Source organism: Dreissena polymorpha, chromosome 2 (assembly GCF_020536995.1).
Source record: "Dreissena polymorpha isolate Duluth1 chromosome 2, UMN_Dpol_1.0, whole genome shotgun sequence".
Taxonomy (NCBI): Eukaryota; Metazoa; Mollusca; class Bivalvia; order Myida; family Dreissenidae; genus Dreissena; species Dreissena polymorpha.
In genome coordinates, this window is record NC_068356.1 from 99,636,511 (window position 1) to 99,657,558 (window position 21,048).

Below are 21,048 nucleotides of genomic sequence, written 5' to 3' on the forward strand. Positions count from 1 at the left end.
AGGATTCAATTTAATCTGAAAGAATTTCAAGTTCTGAGTATTTTTTGTTCTTCAAAAGGGTCTCGAATATGATTATAACCTTATCACGATGCGGTTCATCACATGCAAACAATAGCAGAATGGCCGCAGTTTTGACGGCCAAAATATGAATTGACCTTATCGCGATGACGTCACAAAAGGGGCAGTCCCTTAGCGACGGTGAAAACAAAGCCCTAGATACGGTCGATTTACTACGCTGATTGAGCACCTCTGCTGATGTTTCGTCAATTGCATTCCTATTGGGAAGTCGATAGGTAATTAAATGTCCTGTAATTGGTGTTTAAAATGTCTTTTGACTATTATGAAGGGTTAGATTGCACTTCGAAAGCCCGATATGATCAGAAAATAAAACTAATTGGACTTAATGAATGTCCGTACAAATTGCAAGCTGGATGTTGGAAAAATGACCCGACCAAGTGGCCGATGATCGAGTACGGCGACATTCATGATTAACTTTCTCACTGAGACACCGGGTAAATTCGTTTATTCTGTAATAATGGGAGTATCCTTGTAGATGTTGATGTAATGAGTATTGTCGTTCTTTTCAGGGTTCATTCATCTTCGAACATTATAATTATATTTCTACTATGATAATTTATCATGCTAATGTGAAGCTGTAAAATACGTAGGGACATCTGGTACATGACTTACTGAAAGCCTTAGTTGTGTTCATTGTAATGAGTACGAGTGACAAATATTAAAATTAACACACATATATCTGTATAAATATTTGTTTTTCAAACATTATTTACCCCCGTTGCTGTCAAACGTAATTTCGTTTTTTATGATGTCGATCGTTTATTGTCGTAACATTAAATCTTAATACGGAATGACGTCTTTTTAATTAACTGATACACGCTAAATACGTTACTTGTTTTTTTACGTTAATTTTATAATTATTAAATACTTTAATAAATTAATCGGGCTAGTATCTTTACGGTGTAAATTTCTGATAATCTAAATTGGACATGACTTTATATTTGACCATATGTCACATATCTAATTTAAGCAACTGTTAAGTACATCGGCGTTAATTATTCATCCAAGTGACTGCTTAATACTACCAGAAAGAGGAGACATGGTGGCATCTATCGTGTTAAATGACACTGTCTGGACCACCCAGTGTGGTTTATGACACCTTTTTGTCAGTTAAGTTTGGACAATATTTGATCAAAACGAGATAATCGGATTATGCAAAACAAAGGGGCAATTAAACACCAGAATACAAAAGCTTACGCGATATTAAGACTGATGCAAACAATCAAATGAAAAATATTGCATTTAATTTAATTAAATGTTTATTTAAGGTGTCAACGTGTTTTATAAAGCAACTGTATATTCAATTATTTCGGCATTTAAAATTTGGCTTAAATGACTGCTCAGTATGACAAGAGATGACATAGAGGTATCATAAATTGTGTTTAATGACCACATGTGGTTTATGCAGAGCCCCAAGTATAGGTCCCCAGCTGGCTTTATGACACCGTGTTGTTTATTTGTCTGGACAGTATCCGATCATAACGAGATAATCGGTTTGTGATGAAGAAAGGGGCATTCAAATACCTAACATGCGGAAACAAAAAGTGTCGAAATTGGTGTGAACTAAATAAAAACAATAACATTTATCATGATAATTTATTTAATACGTAATAAGGTAAAAATATAGAGGTTCAAATCAGCTTCTATATGTTGCATATATTTAAAATTTATTGGTTGTTTGTTTTCATCCTTATTTGTGTTCGTTTATTAAATTAAATTTATTATTAAAGAATTTCTATTTCTGGGTATTTTATTCTTAAAAAAATGGTCGCGAAGATGTGCCTTAACTTAAGAAAATTGCGAGCAGTGTTTAATATTTCAATGCAAATAAAATGGCGACAGCGCTTTTGTTTTCACCGTCGTCAAGGGGCATGTAACTCTAACTGACGCAAGTGCCCGGATGTTGCGATAAGGTCAATATGCGCAAACGTGACGTCATTATCGAAATCCCCAAAACCTCCTATACGTATTTCTTCATGAGTGTTAATTTATTGTGTGTCGACATTGTGTGAGTGTTGTGGTATGGCCTCCAATCGTATAACATTAAATGTCGTCAAAAAAGTAACGCACACAATATATGTGAACAACGTTATTTATAATTATAATGTAAAACAATAAAATAAATAAAATAAAATATACGCATATGGATTAGTGACTGCTGAAAGACAAATATTTAATATTTTTAACATATACTATTAAGTATATAATATTTTGTTATATATTATTAATTTCCTCTTAAACTTTTTTTGCAATGTTTAAAATATAAGAAGTGGAAAGAATTTGCATGTACAAAAAAACTCGCTAATCAGATCGGGTATCCAAGTGTCAATGGTCATTCAAAGTTTGCGGCATCTGTTTTGATAACAGATTAGTAGAACGCCCACATATGGTGTAAAATGACACTTATTGGCACCTATTGATAATTACCTGCGGATTTTAAAATATTTTCCTAACTTTTAACGATATAAAACTAGCTACATTAAATTCGGAAGACTTAAACCGAAACAAATAAACATGCTTTATTCTATGTGATATATTAAAAATTATAACTGATTGTCTATATTATTACGCATTTCATTAGCATTAAAAATATATTTAGCAAAGTTTATAATGTCTTTTTTATTAGCCGACTGCATTAGAATGTCAACTTTGTTTATTAACGTTGTCCACCTTTGAAAATATGGTTTTAAATGTTCCTTTCTAATTTCTCTATAATAGAGGACAAACAAGTAAAAAAGGATACTCGTTTTCTATGGCGTGTCCGTTGCAAAACTTACATTTCTTTTTTTGCGTAGTATCTTATTATAACGACCGCTTTCGATCTCTGATTTATGTGAAAAGTATGAGGCGAAACAATGCACCACCTCCGAGTTCCTGGCTAAGGTCGGTCAAGTGTACAGTGTTGTGCTGGAGTAATGCACATGTATATTTTATTATGTACATTAAGTTTAAATTCTGTTGTATTTTGTCACGTTGACGGTATATTCTATGTATTTTTGTTGTAAATGTATTTTGACTATTATGAAGGGTTAGATTGCACTTCGAAAGCCCGATATGATCAGAAAATAAAACTAATTGGACTTAATGAATGTCCGTACAAATTGCAAGCTGGATGTTGGAAAAATGACCCGACCAAGTGGCCGATGATCGAGTACGGCGACATTCATGAGTTACTTTCTCACTGAGACACCGGGTAAATTCGTTTATTCTGTAATAATGGGAGTATCCTTGTAGATGTTGATGTAATGAGTATTGTCGTTCTTTTCAGGGTTCATTCATCTTCGAACATTATAATTATATTTCTACTATGATAATTTATCATGCTAATGTGAAGCTGTAAAATACGTAGGGACATCTGGTACATGACTTACTGAAAGCCTTAGTTGTGTTCATTGTAATGAGTACGAGTGACAAATATTAAAATTAACACACATATATCTGTATAAATATTTGTTTTTCAAACATTATTTACCCCCGTTGCTGTCAAACGTAATTTCGTTTTTTATGATGTCGATCGTTTATTGTCGTAACATTAAATCTTAATACGGAATGACGTCTTTTTAATTAACTGATACACGCTAAATACGTTACTTGTTTTTTTACGTTAATTTTATAATTATTAAATACTTTAATAAATTAATCGGGCTAGTATCTTTACGGTGTAAATTTCTGATAATCTAAATTGGACATGACTTTATATTTGACCATATGTCACATATCTAATTTAAGCAACTGTTAAGTACATCGGCGTTAATTATTCATCCAAGTGACTGCTTAATACTACCAGAAAGAGGAGACATGGTGGCATCTATCGTGTTAAATGACACTGTCTGGACCACCCAGTGTGGTTTATGACACCTTTTTGTCAGTTAAGTTTGGACAATATTTGATCAAAACGAGATAATCGGATTATGCAAAACAAAGGGGCAATTAAACACCAGAATACAAAAGCTTACGCGATATTAAGACTGATGCAAACAATCAAATGAAAAATATTGCATTTAATTTAATTAAATGTTTATTTAAGGTGTCAACGTGTTTTATAAAGCAACTGTATATTCAATTATTTCGGCATTTAAAATTTGGCTTAAATGACTGCTCAGTATGACAAGAGATGACATAGAGGTATCATAAATTGTGTTTAATGACCACATGTGGTTTATGCAGAGCCCCAAGTATAGGTCCCCAGCTGGCTTTATGACACCGTGTTGTTTATTTGTCTGGACAGTATCCGATCATAACGAGATAATCGGTTTGTGATGAAGAAAGGGACATTCAAATACCTAACATGCGGAAACAAAAAGTGTCGAAATTGGTGTGAACTAAATAAAAACAATAACCTTTATCATGATAATTTATTTAATACGTAATAAGGTAAAAATATAGAGGTTCAAATCAGCTTCTATATGTTGCATATATTTAAAATTTATTGGTTGTTTGTTTTCATCCTTATTTGTGTTCGTTTATTAAATTAAATTTATTATGAAAGAATTTCTATTTCTGGGTATTTTATTCTTAAAAAAATGGTCGCGAAGATGTGCCTTAACTTAAGAAAATTGCGAGCAGTGTTTAATATTTCAATGCAAATAAAATGGCGACAGCGCTTTTGTTTTCACCGTCGTCAAGGGGCATGTAACTCTAACTGACGCAAGTGCCCGGATGTTGCGATAAGGTCAATATGCGCAAACGTGACGTCATTATCGAAATCCCCAAAACCTCCTATTCGTATTTCTTCATGAGTGTTAATTTATTGTGTGTCGACATTGTGTGAGTGTTGTGGTATGGCCTCCAATCGTATAACATTAAATGTCGTCAAAAAAGTAACGCACACAATATATGTGAACAACGTTATTTATAATTATAAAGTAAAACAATAAAATAAATAAAATAAAATATACGCATATGGATTAGTGACTGCTGAAAGACAAATATTTAATATTTTTAACATATACTATTAAGTATATAATATTTTGTTATATATTATTAATTTACTCTTAAACTTTTTTTGCAATGTTTAAAATATAAGAAGTGGAAAGAATTTGCATGTACAAAAAAACTCGCTAATCAGATCGGGTATCCAAGTGTCAATGGTCATTCAAAGTTTGCGGCATCTGTTTTGATAACAGATTAGTAGAACGCCCACATATGGTGTAAAATGACACTTATTGGCACCTATTGATAATTACCTGCGGATTTTAAAATATTTTCCTAACTTTTAACGATATAAAACTAGCTACATTAAATTCGGAAGACTTAAACCGAAACAAATAAACATGCTTTATTCTATGTGATATATTAAAAATTATAACTGATTGTCTATATTATTACGCATTTCATTAGCATTAAAAATATATTTAGCAAAGTTTATAATGTCTTTTTTAGTAGCCGACTGCATTAGAATGTCAACTTTGTTTATTAACGTTGTCCACCTTTGAAAATATGGTTTTAAATGTTCCTTTCTAATTTCTCTATAATAGAGGACAAACAAGTAAAAAAGGATACTCGTTTTCTATGGCGTGTCCGTTGCAAAACTTACATTTCTTTTTTTGCGTAGTATCTTATTATAACGACCGCTTTCGATCTCTGATTTATGTGAAAAGTATGAGGCGAAACAATGCACCACCTCCGAGTTCCTGGCTAAGGTCGGTCAAGTGTACAGTGTTGTGCTGGAGTAATGCACATGTATATTTTATTATGTACATTAAGTTTAAATTCTGTTGTATTTTGTCACGTTGACGGTATATTCTATGTATTTTTGTTGTAAATGTATTTTTTGTAATAAAGAAAAGAAAAAAAGTTCATACAGGTTTTATGTCGTACTCCATTTTGATTTAATAGAAAATAGAATTCACATGTTAAACAATATTATCATGTAATTGAAATTAATAGAAATAATGTATATTTTGTGAAAAAGGTAATAACAAACTTCATACCTGTTTTATATCTTATTCCATGTTCAATAAATTGAAAGTATGTATATTTTGTAATAAAGAAAATAAAAAACTTTATACATGTTTTATGTCGAACTCCATTTTGATTTTATAAAAAATGCCATTCACATGTTTAACAATATTATAATGTTGTTATGTTGTATTTTGTCAGTGTGACTGTATATCGTCTGTAAATGTTTGCTTGTAACTGTATATTTTGTTATGTAAATTGTGTGACTGCTTGTACATTGTCTGTATCGTAAATGTATATTTAAACATAAACAACAAATAAAGAAAATAATAAACTTCATAACTGTTCTATGACTTATTTCATATTGATTTATGTGTATTTGTTTGTAAACACAATTTGAAACCTTAAATAACAATAATTGCTTTAAGGCCTTTTTGGTTCATTTTTTGGCCTTTTTGGTACGTTTTGGGGCCTTTTTGGTATTCGGCCTTTTTGGCATGCGGCCTTTTTGACATTCTATACATAGATGATGACGTCATTACGTTATTGTCAGTAAGACCGGTGTGTACACAATGGCCTTTTTGGTTTTCGGCCTTTCTGGACCTAAAACGGTCTGATCTACGTCCCGTCTTCTCTCGACTCGGTACGGATCGGGAGCAAAGTCACAACAATACAATTAAATACAAACACAAGAACCAATACTAACCACTAGAGTGAACTTGAACTCGTTTTTTAGATAACAGACAAATGGCTGCCAGCTTTTCCCTCCGATTTGATCATGTGACCACACTCACAAAAATATCATGTTCAAATAATAAGTACGGGTTATAAAACCACTAAACAAATCGGGAGAAAGTCGACCCGGTCACAAATAATAATGGCATATGTATAATATATCACACAAAGTGTTCACTGCGGATAAATAATAATGCCGACGTACCACATTGATATAAACTAGATTGTTTACTGGTAAAAAAAGAGAAAAAAAAATGATGATTTCACAACCAATCAATGATGTACACAAACGATGTTTTCCATTGACAGTGAGGTATCAAAATTTTAGAACAGAATATATCAAAACAGCGAAACCCATGTATCAGTTATTGAATGTATGTAATTAGAGCTCATTGTGTCATTGTCGACATGAAAAGGTCCACAAGTCAACCGGGGGTGACTAAAAACCGATTCATGTCACCCTGCGATGACTTCAAGCCGACGGGTGACTAGAATCGGCTTTATTAAGTTTATGTCACCACAGGGTGACATGAATCGGATTCTAGTCATCCCCGAATGACAAGAATCGGCTTCTAGTCACCCGTGTATTTTTTATCAAACGGCACCGCATCCACAAATAACTTCCGCAATTAATTAATTAAGTTTTTATTTAGACATTTTATATATCTCTTCTTTCGTTTTTGTAGTATTGTTGCGTTCCGTGGTACTATAAATTCACAACGCAATTCCGATACGAAATGTTCAACGGGTTTATTCACAAAAACGGCTATAACTGTGTACTGATAAACAAAATGCTTACTTCCGATACATTCAATAAAACTTAATATTCATCGGATTTAACAGTCTTGACAAAGTGGCGTAATCAAAAAATAGAAAACAATGGATGTCAAAAGTTCAATGATGCTCTTCTAAACGTAATACGGTAGTTAAAGTTAGATTTTATACTTCAATTACTTCATATTTAAAAGAACTTGGTATGGAGCTATTACTTATGTCTCAAAATTCAATGGTTCAATACCAAAGTTACTACTGATAATGTTAAGCTTACTTTTTTACTGCACTTGATCCAATGACTCGAATTACATTAAAAATTATCAAAGATTAAATGAGTAAAAGCTTTTAGAAAATAGTTTACTTAACCTCTAATGAGTATTTGCGTATCGTATGGTCCAAACTTTAATTAATAACTCGATATTCAATCAGGTATTATACTTAAAGAAATGTTTTTGGTAGTTCGCCCTCATTTAATTGAAAATATTATAATTGCTACACGCATAAAGGAAATCTCTGTCCAAGCAAAATGCCACCTACGCCTTCCACTGCTTGGAAGTATATCACGACATCATCCGATAAGAAGTCGCCGATCCAAGTGACTTTTAAACGTGGCAACTTTATAAGACTGACTGTTTAGTCTGTTAAACAGGTTCAAAGTGTGTTGTGGCTATGTACATAATTCGTTTAAGTTCTGTTTTGTCAAGTAATTATTTTGTCGTCATGTAATATTATGTTTCTCGTTCTATTGTTGATGTACAATATTAATAGTTTAAAAACAGTTTTTGTCATTCAATTTTAACAATAAAAAGTAATCAACAAAATCAGCTTCGAATTATCGACAGCAACGCTGTGTCAATATTTAGTCACTTCCGTTGCACTTCCGGTAAAAACGAAAGTAGAATTCATGGAGTAATGGTACGGTAAACAAAGTTGACTATTTTTTCAACAGATTTTGACCGAATATCCGAATATTCGTTCGGATGGATGACCGAATATTCGAATACCAAAATCGGTATTCGTTGCCATCCCTATTTTTTAGAGAAAACTCTGATAGATGTTACCCCGTTAAAAGTTATAACTAGAATGAACCCTGTTACCAAAATTTGGTCACTTTATATAGCCGCGGCATTCCACTTGTGACCAGAAATTGGTCACTGTGACCAAATATTGGTCACTGTGTTACCAAAAGCGGGTCACAATAACTGCCGTGACCAATTATGAAACGCTCGCACGCTTAACATTTATGAATTATAAAATGGACTTTAAATGACAAACCAATTTAAAACAGACTATATGAACTAATTAATAACCTTTACATGCTAATAAAAGCGTAGATTTCTTACCTTATGCCTAAAAATAGGTCTTGCGATAAAAATGTAATTCTAACACGGCACGCAACTTGTTTTCTATAGACAAAAAAGGAAATCAAGTGTGGGTTATTCTGCAATAACTTATGGGCGGAGCTTAATGTTTCGAAAATAGTTCCGAATAAATAAAGAAAATATTGCAGTAAAATGCACGTGCTAACACCTGCTCTAAAAGAAATGTAACAAATATAGCATGTATATAAATGTAATGAAACAACAAATTGTATATTTGGTGATAAGTGGCATAACCACGCCTACAAAGAATGTTATTTGTTAGGAAACGTAATTCAGAAAACTTTAATGGCATGTCAGCTTTTCAGTAGCATCAATACACGTGACGTCATTAATTTTCTACGATTGTTGTTTTCAATGAAAGTGACGTCATTTGCAAAATATTTATGAATGAAAACGACCTCATATGTTTGTACAAGTCAATGACGTCACTAAATAGTAAACTTTGTTCTAAGAAGAGCGGAGTATTGAAAAATATAGTTCACGTCCTAAAGCTTGAACCAAATCGATCAGAATTGTGTAAGAATTGAAATAATATTTTTCTATGATGGTTTGTTGTCGAATAACCCACAGTAAGTTGTATAGATGCGTGTTATCAAATCACTCGTGCTTCGCACTCGTGATTTAATTCCTACGCATCTATACTCCTTACTGTGGGTTATTCGACAACAAACCATGATAGAAAAATATTATTTCTTAAACACAGCAGTGTGCAAGAATTACCCATAAGTCAGCATTCCAAGATGGCGGACAATTGAGAAATGACATGACGACTTCTAGTGAAAAATGTGAATAACAATCAGACTAACGAAGATAATTGTGCAATACCTATGGATTTATAAAAAATATGTGTTCATTAACCCAATACAGTGCTTTTTGTTATGAACAATTCGCTTAGAATATAAATAACTTGAGTAAAAGTGCGTCTCGGAACAGACCCTCTATGAGTCAACCTAAATAAGAAAGAACAATGTCCACATTCCTCGTTAAAATGGCAAGTAGCAAACATGGTTTGATTTATATGTTATGGGATCTGTTAATAGTCAGATTCATTTACACATTCTGCTTATTATGTGTGTCAAAACGCACTGACTATTGGAGTGAATGAATCCAGAACAAGTATTTACAGGAAAGGTTAAACATTAGATTAAAACCCCAGTGCATATCATTACCCCCCCCCCCCCCCACATACACACACACAATTTGGCTAAACTCCTGTAGCCAATACACATTTGAATAAAATTTAAAGTTAAACACAAACATTACCTATAGTTTAAAAACACTAGTAAACAACTGTCATCGTCACATTAGTTAGTGCCGTTGTAAAACAACATTAACACAGTAAATGAAATATGACACAGTTAGTGTTTTTAATTTAGGTATTTGTTTTTTTTTCTGCAGTGCTTCCCGAATCTCCTTAAGCACATTAAGCATGTCCTTGTGATTTGCATTGATGGCACTCAGTATTGTAGAATGCCCCTCCCTAATTGTGTTTTCCATCAGTATTGTTGACTGCCTTATTGCCTCCGTGATCGGATCCTGGATTACAGCCGTCGGCACCTGTGAAGTTGTCATCGTAGTGGAAAGCACCACTGGCTGTTCTGATGTTACTAACCGTGGCATGGGGCTCATCCAATCCCGCTGTTCAACAGAAGACAGTGTTGGTACAACCTGCTGATTAGGTTCCGCATAAGTAACCGTTTGCTGATCATCAGGGGCGGTCAAAGAGCCCAGCCAGACGTTGAACTCCTCCTCCTCCTCGTCGTGCTCGTCTAACAGGGGCGTTGGTGCATTGTACTGACCAATTGGAGGGTCAGGCAAACATCCTGGCTCGATGGATATATCAGAAGATGTTAGAGAACCGCCCATTTAAACGGACGTATGGGGATTCAAGGCATGTTTCGTTTTCTCCTGGTCCGGTCGTTCCAATTTTAAAGCAGAGCCCTTTTCAATGCTGCTTAGTGGCAACACAGGATCTTGGGTTTGCACTGTGTCCTCTATGGCTTCTACATAATTGTCGATGTCAATCGGCCGTTCCGCTTGATTTAGGAGCACTGGCGTATTGGTCATACCAAGTTTACTTGCCTCATCGATATGCCTCCTGTACTTACGTACATGGTCTATAAGTTCGTGTTGCTCAAGGCAGCGGAAATTGCATAAACTGCAAGAGAATGGTACTCTGTCCATCGACACATGGTATTTTAAAACATGGCCTACCACTCTAGACTTTCTGTCAGTTTTTCCACAGGCACGACATCTATACTTCTTATGACGATCGTCTACAGCTCGTCACATTTTTAAAAAATAAACAACCAGTAGTGACGTAACAATTTATTATTACTAAACTTAATGATTGTTCTTTTGCGCCACTAAATGTTAGATTATACTTTAAATAATCCCTATTTTTGTAATAACCCCCCCAAAAAAATATTTATGCACTTTTCTTTTCTTTTTTTTTACGCAACGTTTTTTTTCGCGCAAGATCCTAAGTCTTTGATTATGTATGAATTAGGTATTGGCTCACATATTATTTATTTGCTTATGTGTTTCTTAAGTTTCTGTTTCGTAGAGATAAACCATTTAGGAATGTGTTTGCCCCTGTACGGATTCCGTTTATCGTGGTGCACCATTTTAGTATGGCCCTCTCGGTCAGTTTGCAATACAAAGTTTACTGTTGAATTGTTTTTGAATGAGCATGGGTCCCTCGTATATATTTTCGAGTTTCGGACATAACCCAACTGTACGGCCCTCATTAAGACACCATACAGGGTCGCACACCTTGAAGTCTATTAACGAAGCTTTTTGTTCAAAATGAACTTTACTGCGTTTTGCCCTTTGTTTTAGGTGTTCCATCGCTATCTGGTGTATGCGGATCAACCTTTCCCGTTGTTGTCCCGCATATCCGGCCTGTTGCATGGTGGTGATATTTATCATCTCGGTGGAACCTCCAGAAGATGGATCAGCATATATGATGTCTGCTGGGAGTCGAACTTCACGTCAAGTTACCATCATATTTGGGGAGAAACCAGTCGCTTCATGCGGTGTTGCTCGGTACGCACCCGCCAAACTACCTAGGTGTAGATCCCAGCTTGTTTCTTCACCCGCCAGGAAGGACTTTACCATTTTAATAAGTGTGCGGTTAAACCATTCTATCTGCCAATTGCCCTTTGGATTCTGTGCACTCGTCCTGGACTTTGTCATTTGTAGTCTACTGCACAGTTCCTTGAAGAGGTTAGACTTGCAAAAATAAACAATCTCCCTTGTTCTCCAGGTCAACGGGAGTCGCCATGTTCCCGATAACAACAGACTGGTTTATCACAGTTACTGCGTATTTATGGTTACAATATACCAAAAGATTTCCTTAACAAATTCAATGTAAAATCAACAACTTCAACGAAAAATAAAGTCAAACTTTTGCGCGTAGACACCCCCATACCCATACCTTTTCTTAAAGAGCATGCCAAGCCGAATGGATTTAAACAATAAAAAAGATAGGTCATGCAGTATGTAAGAAAGAACTCGACGCGAATCAACGGTCACTGTTTTAAGGCCACCTTTTTACCGGCTGATCTCCAGTTGATGAGGGTTTCCCGCCATCTGTCAAAATCTCATGTAGTCTCCAACCTATAAGCAAAACACTGAATTTGTAGTATACAACAATGTTTTCCCTACCACATGCACACAGAAATATTCAAAAATAAAGTCATGGCAAGTGCACATACAGAGAATTGTGTCTTCAAATAAATGACGTTCCATTTTTTAGAGGGTATAGCATTGAACACCAAAATGATTTAGTATATTGTAACCTAAAGGAGAAATATTTTCTGATTAAAATGTGTTTTTCTTGCATATTATTATCTTCCTATTCATATTGCACCAATATATTAAGTTTGGCTGGATTATCTGTCCATTTGGCCATTTTATATCATATTTTCACACGCTGGTGTTTTCCGTCCGAAGAAGGCGATTTCAGGCCTGTTGGAGCTTAAATGTCCCTTTAAGATTTAAAGCTGTTGTGTTCAATATCTGCAACAAAATACCAAAACAAACCAAATGGATAGGCACCTGGGGCTTATGCGGGGTGGGAAAAGAATGAATTTGTTAGATATTTTCACTCTAAGCAATTTTGATTATGTCTTTTTAGTGTTTGTTTTTTTAAATAACCCCAAAAATGTCAATTTCAAAGCAAAAAAAAATCCAATTTCATCCAAAACAATGAACAAATTAGTAAAAATGAAAGATCAAAGATACTTTGAAGTGTAGAAATCAATAAGCTTCCAATAACTTTTTGTTGCGCAACAATAAAAGTGTGAAATCTTGAAAGCGCCTTGTCGCTCGGAGCCCCTTTATTTACCAGCAGCCAATGATATATTTTAACACATAATGTCATGGGTGCCTTTAAACTGCAGCAGATGGCCAATATGCACTGCCAGCTCTCATTTAGAGGTTCAAGAGAATACAAAATTTTATATTTTGGGCAAGAAATAAGTACTTTTGACTATTTTTATGGTGGCAATCAGGTGAAAATGGAGGTTCATAACCGAGCGAAAGAAAAAATGCTCATGTTGGGGGTTTAGACCCGAAGGAAAGGTTAAAATGAACAAGATACATATATTTAGGCAAGCATTATAAGCTTAGCAATGAGGTTCCATGTACTAGCAGGGCCAGAAAGGAGCTCAGATCAATGTAGGCTTCCTGAAAGGGGTTTCTAGTACTTCTTCTGGACACACAGCTTCACGCAGAATTCTCAACACAACAAATATCATCGATCCATGTCACCTTTGTATGCAAAGACACGCGAATAAGGTCAATACTTCCCATACATCACTGAATGAGAGAATCATGTACCAAATAAAAAACAAAACTGGTTGCTGAAAGTGCCAAATTTTGGCAAAAAGATCCCTCTTAGGTAAATGATGAAGGGGACACTTGCTACAACAATCCTATGTTTAAGTCCGACGCGACATCCTTTCAAGCCAGAACATTAACAGTAAGCGCTATTGTGAGAAAACAATACCAAAACAAGCTAATTGTAGGGTTACAAGTAGCAAATTAACTCAGCTGTACTGCATACATGCTCAGGAACAAGGATAAACCTGTTAAGTGCCAACTTCCGCTGCCAGCAAAGCACGAGCTTTACGTGTCGGGATGCGGAACTATAGATTCAAACTGAACGGGGAATTGCACAACGGCAAGGGTTTGAGTGACCACAAACCTTATTATGGCAGTATTTCACACCTTAAGCATCATTAATATGCTTATTTGCTTGTGTACATGATAATAATTTAGTATTATTACCTGTTTTGCCATCAATAACCCTTATGCAGTGGCCCTCGGCTTAGTCGCAGACATTCCTCTACCTGAAAAAGTCAAAATACCCAATTTAAATAGATATAAAATGAAAAAAACACATGCATTTATGTATTTTAAGTGTATTTATAAGAATAATATGTAGTGATAAAGCTTGTTATATTCATGATTGTACTAAATATGAAGGCTGGCTCAGCTAAGCATCTGCTGCACTGTCCAATCTGTAAAAATGTCCGCCATTCCATATCGGTGAAATGGGGCTCTGTTTGAATGTTAATGCTTTACGCACAAGCTATTGTTGCGTTACTGGATCACGGAGACCCAGGCGTTGAATTCTGACATCATGTAGTACATTAATGCTACACGGTAAAACCAATATGCCTTTGAACTTAAGTTGGAAAGCAATTTAGCCCTTATTCGGCTATATAAGGGTGGAGGGTCAACTTGAAAAACAACTATTTTGGGTCAAATCATCTGAATTCATGCATTTAATGCACTTATAATCTTCTCTTTTGCTAAGAAATGACCAAAAATCAGCTTTACCAGTCATATTTTGCACTTGCAGATGATATTTCATTTTTACCTAAAGTTAGTTTAGGTTACAATATACCAAAAGATTTCCTTAACAAATTCAATGTAAAATCAACAACTTCAACGAAAAATAAAGTCAAACTTTTGCGCGTAGACACCCCCATACCCATACCTTTTCTTAAAGAGCATGCCAAGCCGAATGGATTTAAACAATAAAAAAGATAGGTCATGCAGTATGTAAGAAAGAACTCGACGCGAATCAACGGTCACTGTTTTAAGGCCACCTTTTTACCGGCTGATCTCCAGTTGATGAGGGTTTCCCGCCATCTGTCAAAATCTCATGTAGTCTCCAACCTATAAGCAAAACACTGAATTTGTAGTATACAACAATGTTTTCCCTACCACATGCACACAGAAATATTCAAAAATAAAGTCATGGCAAGTGCACATACAGAGAATTGTGTCTTCAAATAAATGACGTTCCATTTTTTAGAGGGTATAGCATTGAACACCAAAATGATTTAGTATATTGTAACCTTTATACGCACAAGAACGTAAAATACCAAAAATAGTACAACCCGACCGCTCAGTGCGCGATGTCGTATAAAACGCGGAACGTTTAGAAAACTGATTACTGTTCAGACCATTTTCGTAGGATCGGGAATTTTTGTTAAAAAAAAAACAATGTCAAATCTAATTTAATTTTTTCAGGGTTTTGAAAAAATACGTCTGCCGGTTTTGTAAACCGATAAATATAAAAGTTGTCGCCTTATGTAATTAACAGTTTGAAGCCATGGAGAACTCATAACTGATTGTAATGTAATAGTCGTATTTTCCACGAGTCCCTCTTTTTTCCGATATATAAGTTTCAACTGTTTCAATCGCATACATGCAACTTCTTCCGTCTTTATCCATGACTCGATAATCCAGCTTATGCCCGTTTTCATTTTTTTCAAACGAATTCTGGTTAATATTGACGATAAGAGTGCTAAAGCATGTCAAACACAAACGTTAACAATTTTTCTAAAGTATTAAATGAATTTCGGCATATGTTTCTATTTAAAGATTTGATGAAATGAGCACCCAATCAGGGGTTCTGAAATATTTTAAGAGTCTACTTGTCCACGGACAAGTTGGACCCACAAATTCACTTGTCCGTACCCAAGAAGTACTTGTCCGTACTTTTAAGATAAGATAGCAAATAATACAAGCATACACTTTTGTTAACTTCTATTTTAAATTATAAACATAGTTAACGAGAAAATTCACATGAACAACAAATACAAGCAAGATGTGCATATAATAAGATCACGTTTAAGTCACACATGATACCATCTCGGATATTTAATAAACTCAACATGACTAGACAATTCACTTGAAATAAAATAACCTCCGTCAATTTAAAGTATACAATTATCCGCTAATAAAGGAAACTCCTTACAAAGTTTACATTTACACACATCGGCAACGTTTTCAAGCCAATGAAAATCAATTAGCCAAGACTCAACAAATTCTCGTTTCCGCTAGGCGTCGTATGTTTATCATATTCATACTTGGCTTTTCTCTTCTTTTCCGACGCCGAACTGATTTTATCATTGGTCTGATTAGCGTCATGTCTTGACGTTGAAGTGGTTTTATTATATAAAAATCAAATGCAGGTCGTTAGAACATGTATGCGGCCATTTGCAATGTACGAAAAGTGTTATCTAATGCGTGGTTGGCTGTTGCTATACACATGTGTGCTGGTTTCTCTATTAAAATTGTTTTCTTATGCGTGATTGGCTGTTGCTATATATACTCGTGGACTGGTTTACTACATTAAATAAGTATTATCGGAAAATAACCTATCTTTAGTTGAAAAAGTGTGCCAGTCCGCAGATTAATCATAAGCTATTTATATAAACTTTTGTTTTTGATTTTCGGAAAATAGAGTAGTTTCGTTCTCGAAAAAAAATTACCACGGAAATTTTACTTGTCCCCAGACAAGTCAGCTTTCAAAAACTGCTTGTCCGGAAGGGGAAGTTGACAACTCGGACAACTCGGACAGCATATTTCAGAACCCCTGAGTACGGTATTATGGAATTCAGTACGGTGTTATGGAATTTTTCGTATAAAGGAAGTCTATTTCACACGCAAATTCAGTTAAGGCGGAAATTGTCTTCCCTGATTAGCCTATGCGGACTGCACATGCTACCAAGAGACGACACTTTAGCACATGCATTAAGTCCAGTTTTCCCAGGGCGGGACTCATATGAGTCGTGTTCTGAGAAAACTGGGCATAATGCATGTGCGTAAAGTGTCGTCCCAGATTAGCCTGTGCAGTTCGCACAGGCTAATCAGGGAAGAAACTTTCCGCTTTTATGGTATTTTTCGTTTAAAGGAAGTCTCTTCTATACGAAAATCCAGTTAAGGCGGATTGCACAGGCTAATCTGGGACGACACTTTACGCACATGCATTATGCCCAGTTTTCTCAGAACACGACACAAATGTATATCGGGTACCAAACTATTTTCTTTAAAACACTCATTTCTTGTTTTGCATCATGCAAAGATAAATCGTCATGTGGATTCTGAACAATAGTTTCTCTTTTTCAGACCGTTGACCTCCTAAAAGTCCAGCTGAATCTGCTCTTAAAGCACGGCACGGCAGAGTGCCCACTCGTGGTCATCTTGGACTCGCTTGACCAGCTGGACACCTCTCACAATGGCCGCTCTTTGATGTGGCTCCCGGCCTCCCAGCCGCCTCACTGTAAGATTATCGTGTCATCACTTCCGGAGGAGAATTACGAGACGTTTCCGGTCCTCAAGGTAGCGGAACTTTTATAAAGGCAACAGGTGTACTAGTATAAAGATAAAATACTATGTAAGGGGGGATGTTTATTCATAGAAGTACTCCCGGCTGTACAATTTAAACCTTGTTATGAGTGATAAAGAGCAACACACGAACCTACATTAATATTCAGTTGTCAGTAGCCTGTCTATTAACAGTTATTGTATTATTATTATTATTATTATTATTATTATTATTATTATTATTATTATTATTATTATTGATTTAGTAATTTATGTATGCTGTCATGTGGCTTATAGGGAAATAACATTGATTTAAAACTGAGAATTCACTGTTTAAACAGTAAAAATTATGTTGACGTCCAAATTGTATTATTCCCGCGAAAGTCATCCGTTTATCTCCACAAAGGGCGAAAGGCATAAGTAAAGAAAATGTATTACATATGGTAGACTATCGATTTTTTAATCACTGTGACCATAGAAAATCAAAATTTTCACTAATGGCTGCGCCATAAAGTGTTAAGATATACATTGGTTACTGTATATTTTTTCTATCTCTTTAAAACCAGTTTTCTAGTTTACAAAAAATAAAGAAGAGTTATGTATCTACGTGTCCATTGACTATTTAAAACACTGGTGGCCACATTTTGTATTTGATTTGTATTTGAGGAATATGTTACTTTTTTTAAAATACCAAACGACATCGAAATCTGTGTAGACCTACAACTTAAAAACACACCGCTAAGAAGTCCTTAAAATAATTCAGCAAACGCAAAATATTTCATTATAAACTTGTGATACATGTTTGCCGTTTTTTATAGAAATTATTTCCTGACGAGGATAGGTACATACATGTCCCGGAACTAGATCAGAGGGATGCACACAACATTGTGGCATTGTGGGCGCAGAAACGGAACCGGACGTTGACTCAGACCCAGATGGAACTGCTGCTGACCACATTCCGGAAGTGCCCGACACTGCTGTTCTTAAAGGTGTGTGCACGCAGCCCTGGAAAGGTTTTATAAATGGAAAATGAGGAAAATCCGTGCAGAAAATTTAAATACAACGAGCAAAGAATTTTGACACTAAATCACTAAAGACCATTCTTTCTCATTTGTCGGTTGTACCTACATTTCCACGGGGTTCATAAGACGTCGCCCTTCAACTTGGTGATTATAAGCCACTGCAATCGCAATATTGTCTTCGATTTGTATACTAAGTAATACATATTTAACGTGTAAATATATTATTTATTAGATTCATTCAGCCGGTAGAAATTCTATAGTGTCATTGAATGTTTGCTTTGCTGCGTTATTATTAGTGGGCTTAATGCACTAAATTCTGCCTTAATAAAAGCGCAAAATGTCTTTCCTGATTAGCCTTTCCGGACCGCACATGCTAATCTTAGACGACACTATTAGCACATGCATTAAGACCAGCATTCAAAGAACAATGTTCAATTGTTTATCTACATGCTTAAGAAAGTTTTTTTAGCAGAAATTCAGATTAACATGGATATTTACTGCAGCAAATAACGGAATCACCGAGGCGGAGCTTGATGACGTGTTGTCTTGCGATGATGACATATTGAATGACGTCTTCACCTACTGGACACCGCCCATGCGCAGACTGCCCCCTCTACTTCTCGTGCTAATACGGACGGACATCGACCAATATATCGGTATTGAACATACTGTTATTTTCTCGTTTGAATTAAATGTTTTACGAACGTCGAGCTGTTGAGAAGACAATGATGTCCAATGCATTATTAACTTCGCATATTATTAAAATTAAGATAAAGCGTTTATCGCAACGGTTGAACGTCTGCCTTAAGAACTTGTGATCATAGGTTCGCTTCACCTTGATGCTTGCAGATTTTTTTTCAGCTGAGTAACACTTACTTCAAAGTTCTTTAAGTGATTTTTTATGAAATTAGTATCAGTGGTAAATTAGCTACATTTTGCATGCAATAAGTGAAGGCATTTAAAATGTACATGTACTTCATACCCACTGCGCGTATTTGTTTCAATGCTCTGTGATAGACTATAATTAACAGATGTGTTGTTGTTTTTTTCACCGCAGTTGAGCGCGGTGCAGACGGTGCGTGCGTGTTGAACTGGTACCACCGTCAATTTACGGAAAAGTGCGCACGGGCTCTACTGCGCAGACGAAGCGAAGAACAAGCGTCTCCATGGCAACCTAGCTGATTTCTTCGCGGGAGCCTGGGAAAATGGTAGTATTGAGCATAATTATGATATGTTTGGACAGTTAGTCGTTATATCAGGAAGAATATCACAATAACTAGTATGCAAAAATAAAAATATACGTTGATTTTTCAATCAGGCTCAATTTGCTATGTGAGTCTTTGATAATTTTTGGTCCTCAAATATAGAAGTATAATGAAGAACATTATCGTTATCATGAGTTTTTAAACGTTTCATTATTTTCAAATAGCCGCAAGTCATTTCTAAATAGAGAATTTTTATATTGATTTTATTAATTCACTCCCTGTAATATCAAAATTTTCACCGAATATACATGTTAGCAAATTCATGTGCTAGCTCGTGAGTATTTATACAAGTCTCGCTGTAGGAAAACCGGACTTAATGCATGTGCGTACAGTGTCGTCCCAGATAAGCCTGTGCAGTCTACACAGCCTAATCAGGAACGACACTTTCTGTTTTAAGGTATTTTTTGTTCAAAGGAAGTCTCTTCTTAGCAAAAACCCAGTTAAGGCGGATATTGCCGTCCCGGATTAGCCGGTGCCGACTTTAAGGGCTACTCCGGAAGACACTTTAAGCACATGCATTAAGGCAAGTTTTCCGAGAACGATGCTAAAATAAGCTTTTAAGTGTTTTATTCCAGGAAGAAAAAAGCCGTACACGAGCGCTAAAGGGGAGGTAATAGAAGAGGACCGCTATGTGACGTCACAGCCCCTTCGCTTCGGATGACTACAACATCCTGGCTCTAAACAATCTGCCCTATCACCGCCTGCACGCGGGTCACGTTGACCTTCTCAAGAAGGAGTGTCTCGCCAACGTGCACTTCTGCGTTGCTAAGTTACATGCACTTCCTGTTGAGTAAGTTTTATGGTTAAGAAATGCCACATCGTATGTTATAATTACTCACTTAAATTGTTACGACTGTATCCTCTATCATTGGTTTTAGTTGTTTACTGTCATTGTTACCACCGTAACAATTGTATGCGGACTTAGTTACCTGATGTAATTGTAGGCTGATAAAATGACTTTTTTTACCTGTTTAAATACACGTTAAAGTGAGACTGCACGATTTTGTCAAATATTAATGAATTTATAGAAAATGTGTAAAAAAAACTTATTATACATATATTTCAATATAAATTGAATAAAAGTTAAGAAGAACATGTATCGAAAAATGCGAAATAAGCCAGATATTTAATTCTGAAATGGAAAATGTCTGTACAGTCGAATTCGCCAGCATGCATATCATGCATGTACGATGTGAATCTAATTTTAGTTTTAGTGCAGATTCGTTCATGCGACACAAAGACAATAGTTTGTTTTACGGA

At 35.4% G+C, this 21,048-nt stretch overlaps 1 protein-coding gene and 1 long non-coding RNA gene across 2 annotated transcripts; one reads left to right on the forward strand and one right to left on the reverse strand.

Annotated features, from left to right (window-relative positions):
- The first annotated feature begins 11,766 nt into the window (after nt 1-11,766).
- LOC127868252 (NACHT and WD repeat domain-containing protein 2-like) lies at nt 11,767-19,731 on the forward strand. The gene is made up of 5 exons (XM_052409884.1): nt 11,767-11,918; nt 17,304-17,516; nt 18,320-18,490; nt 19,027-19,179; nt 19,581-19,731. Exons 1-4 carry the CDS (start codon nt 11,904-11,906, stop codon nt 19,087-19,089), a joined length of 462 nt encoding a protein of 153 aa, XP_052265844.1. The 5' UTR covers nt 11,767-11,903; the 3' UTR covers nt 19,090-19,179; nt 19,581-19,731.
- LOC127868259 (uncharacterized) lies at nt 12,224-15,223 on the reverse strand. Its single transcript, XR_008044041.1, has 3 exons — nt 15,001-15,223; nt 14,166-14,227; nt 12,224-12,491 (listed from the first exon to the last, which is right to left on the reverse strand). It is a non-coding gene; the product is annotated as an uncharacterized LOC127868259 (long non-coding RNA).
- Nucleotides 19,732-21,048: the final 1,317 nt, after the last annotated feature.

Bases quoted from the DNA above. Each gene is read 5' to 3' on its own strand.
- LOC127868252 (XM_052409884.1), top strand. The intron at 17,517-18,319 runs GTAGCGGAACTT...CGTTTTTTATAG, and splicing joins AGACGTTTCCGGTCCTCAAG to AAATTATTTCCTGACGAGGA. The intron at 18,491-19,026 runs GTGTGTGCACGC...TATTTACTGCAG, and splicing joins CGACACTGCTGTTCTTAAAG to CAAATAACGGAATCACCGAG.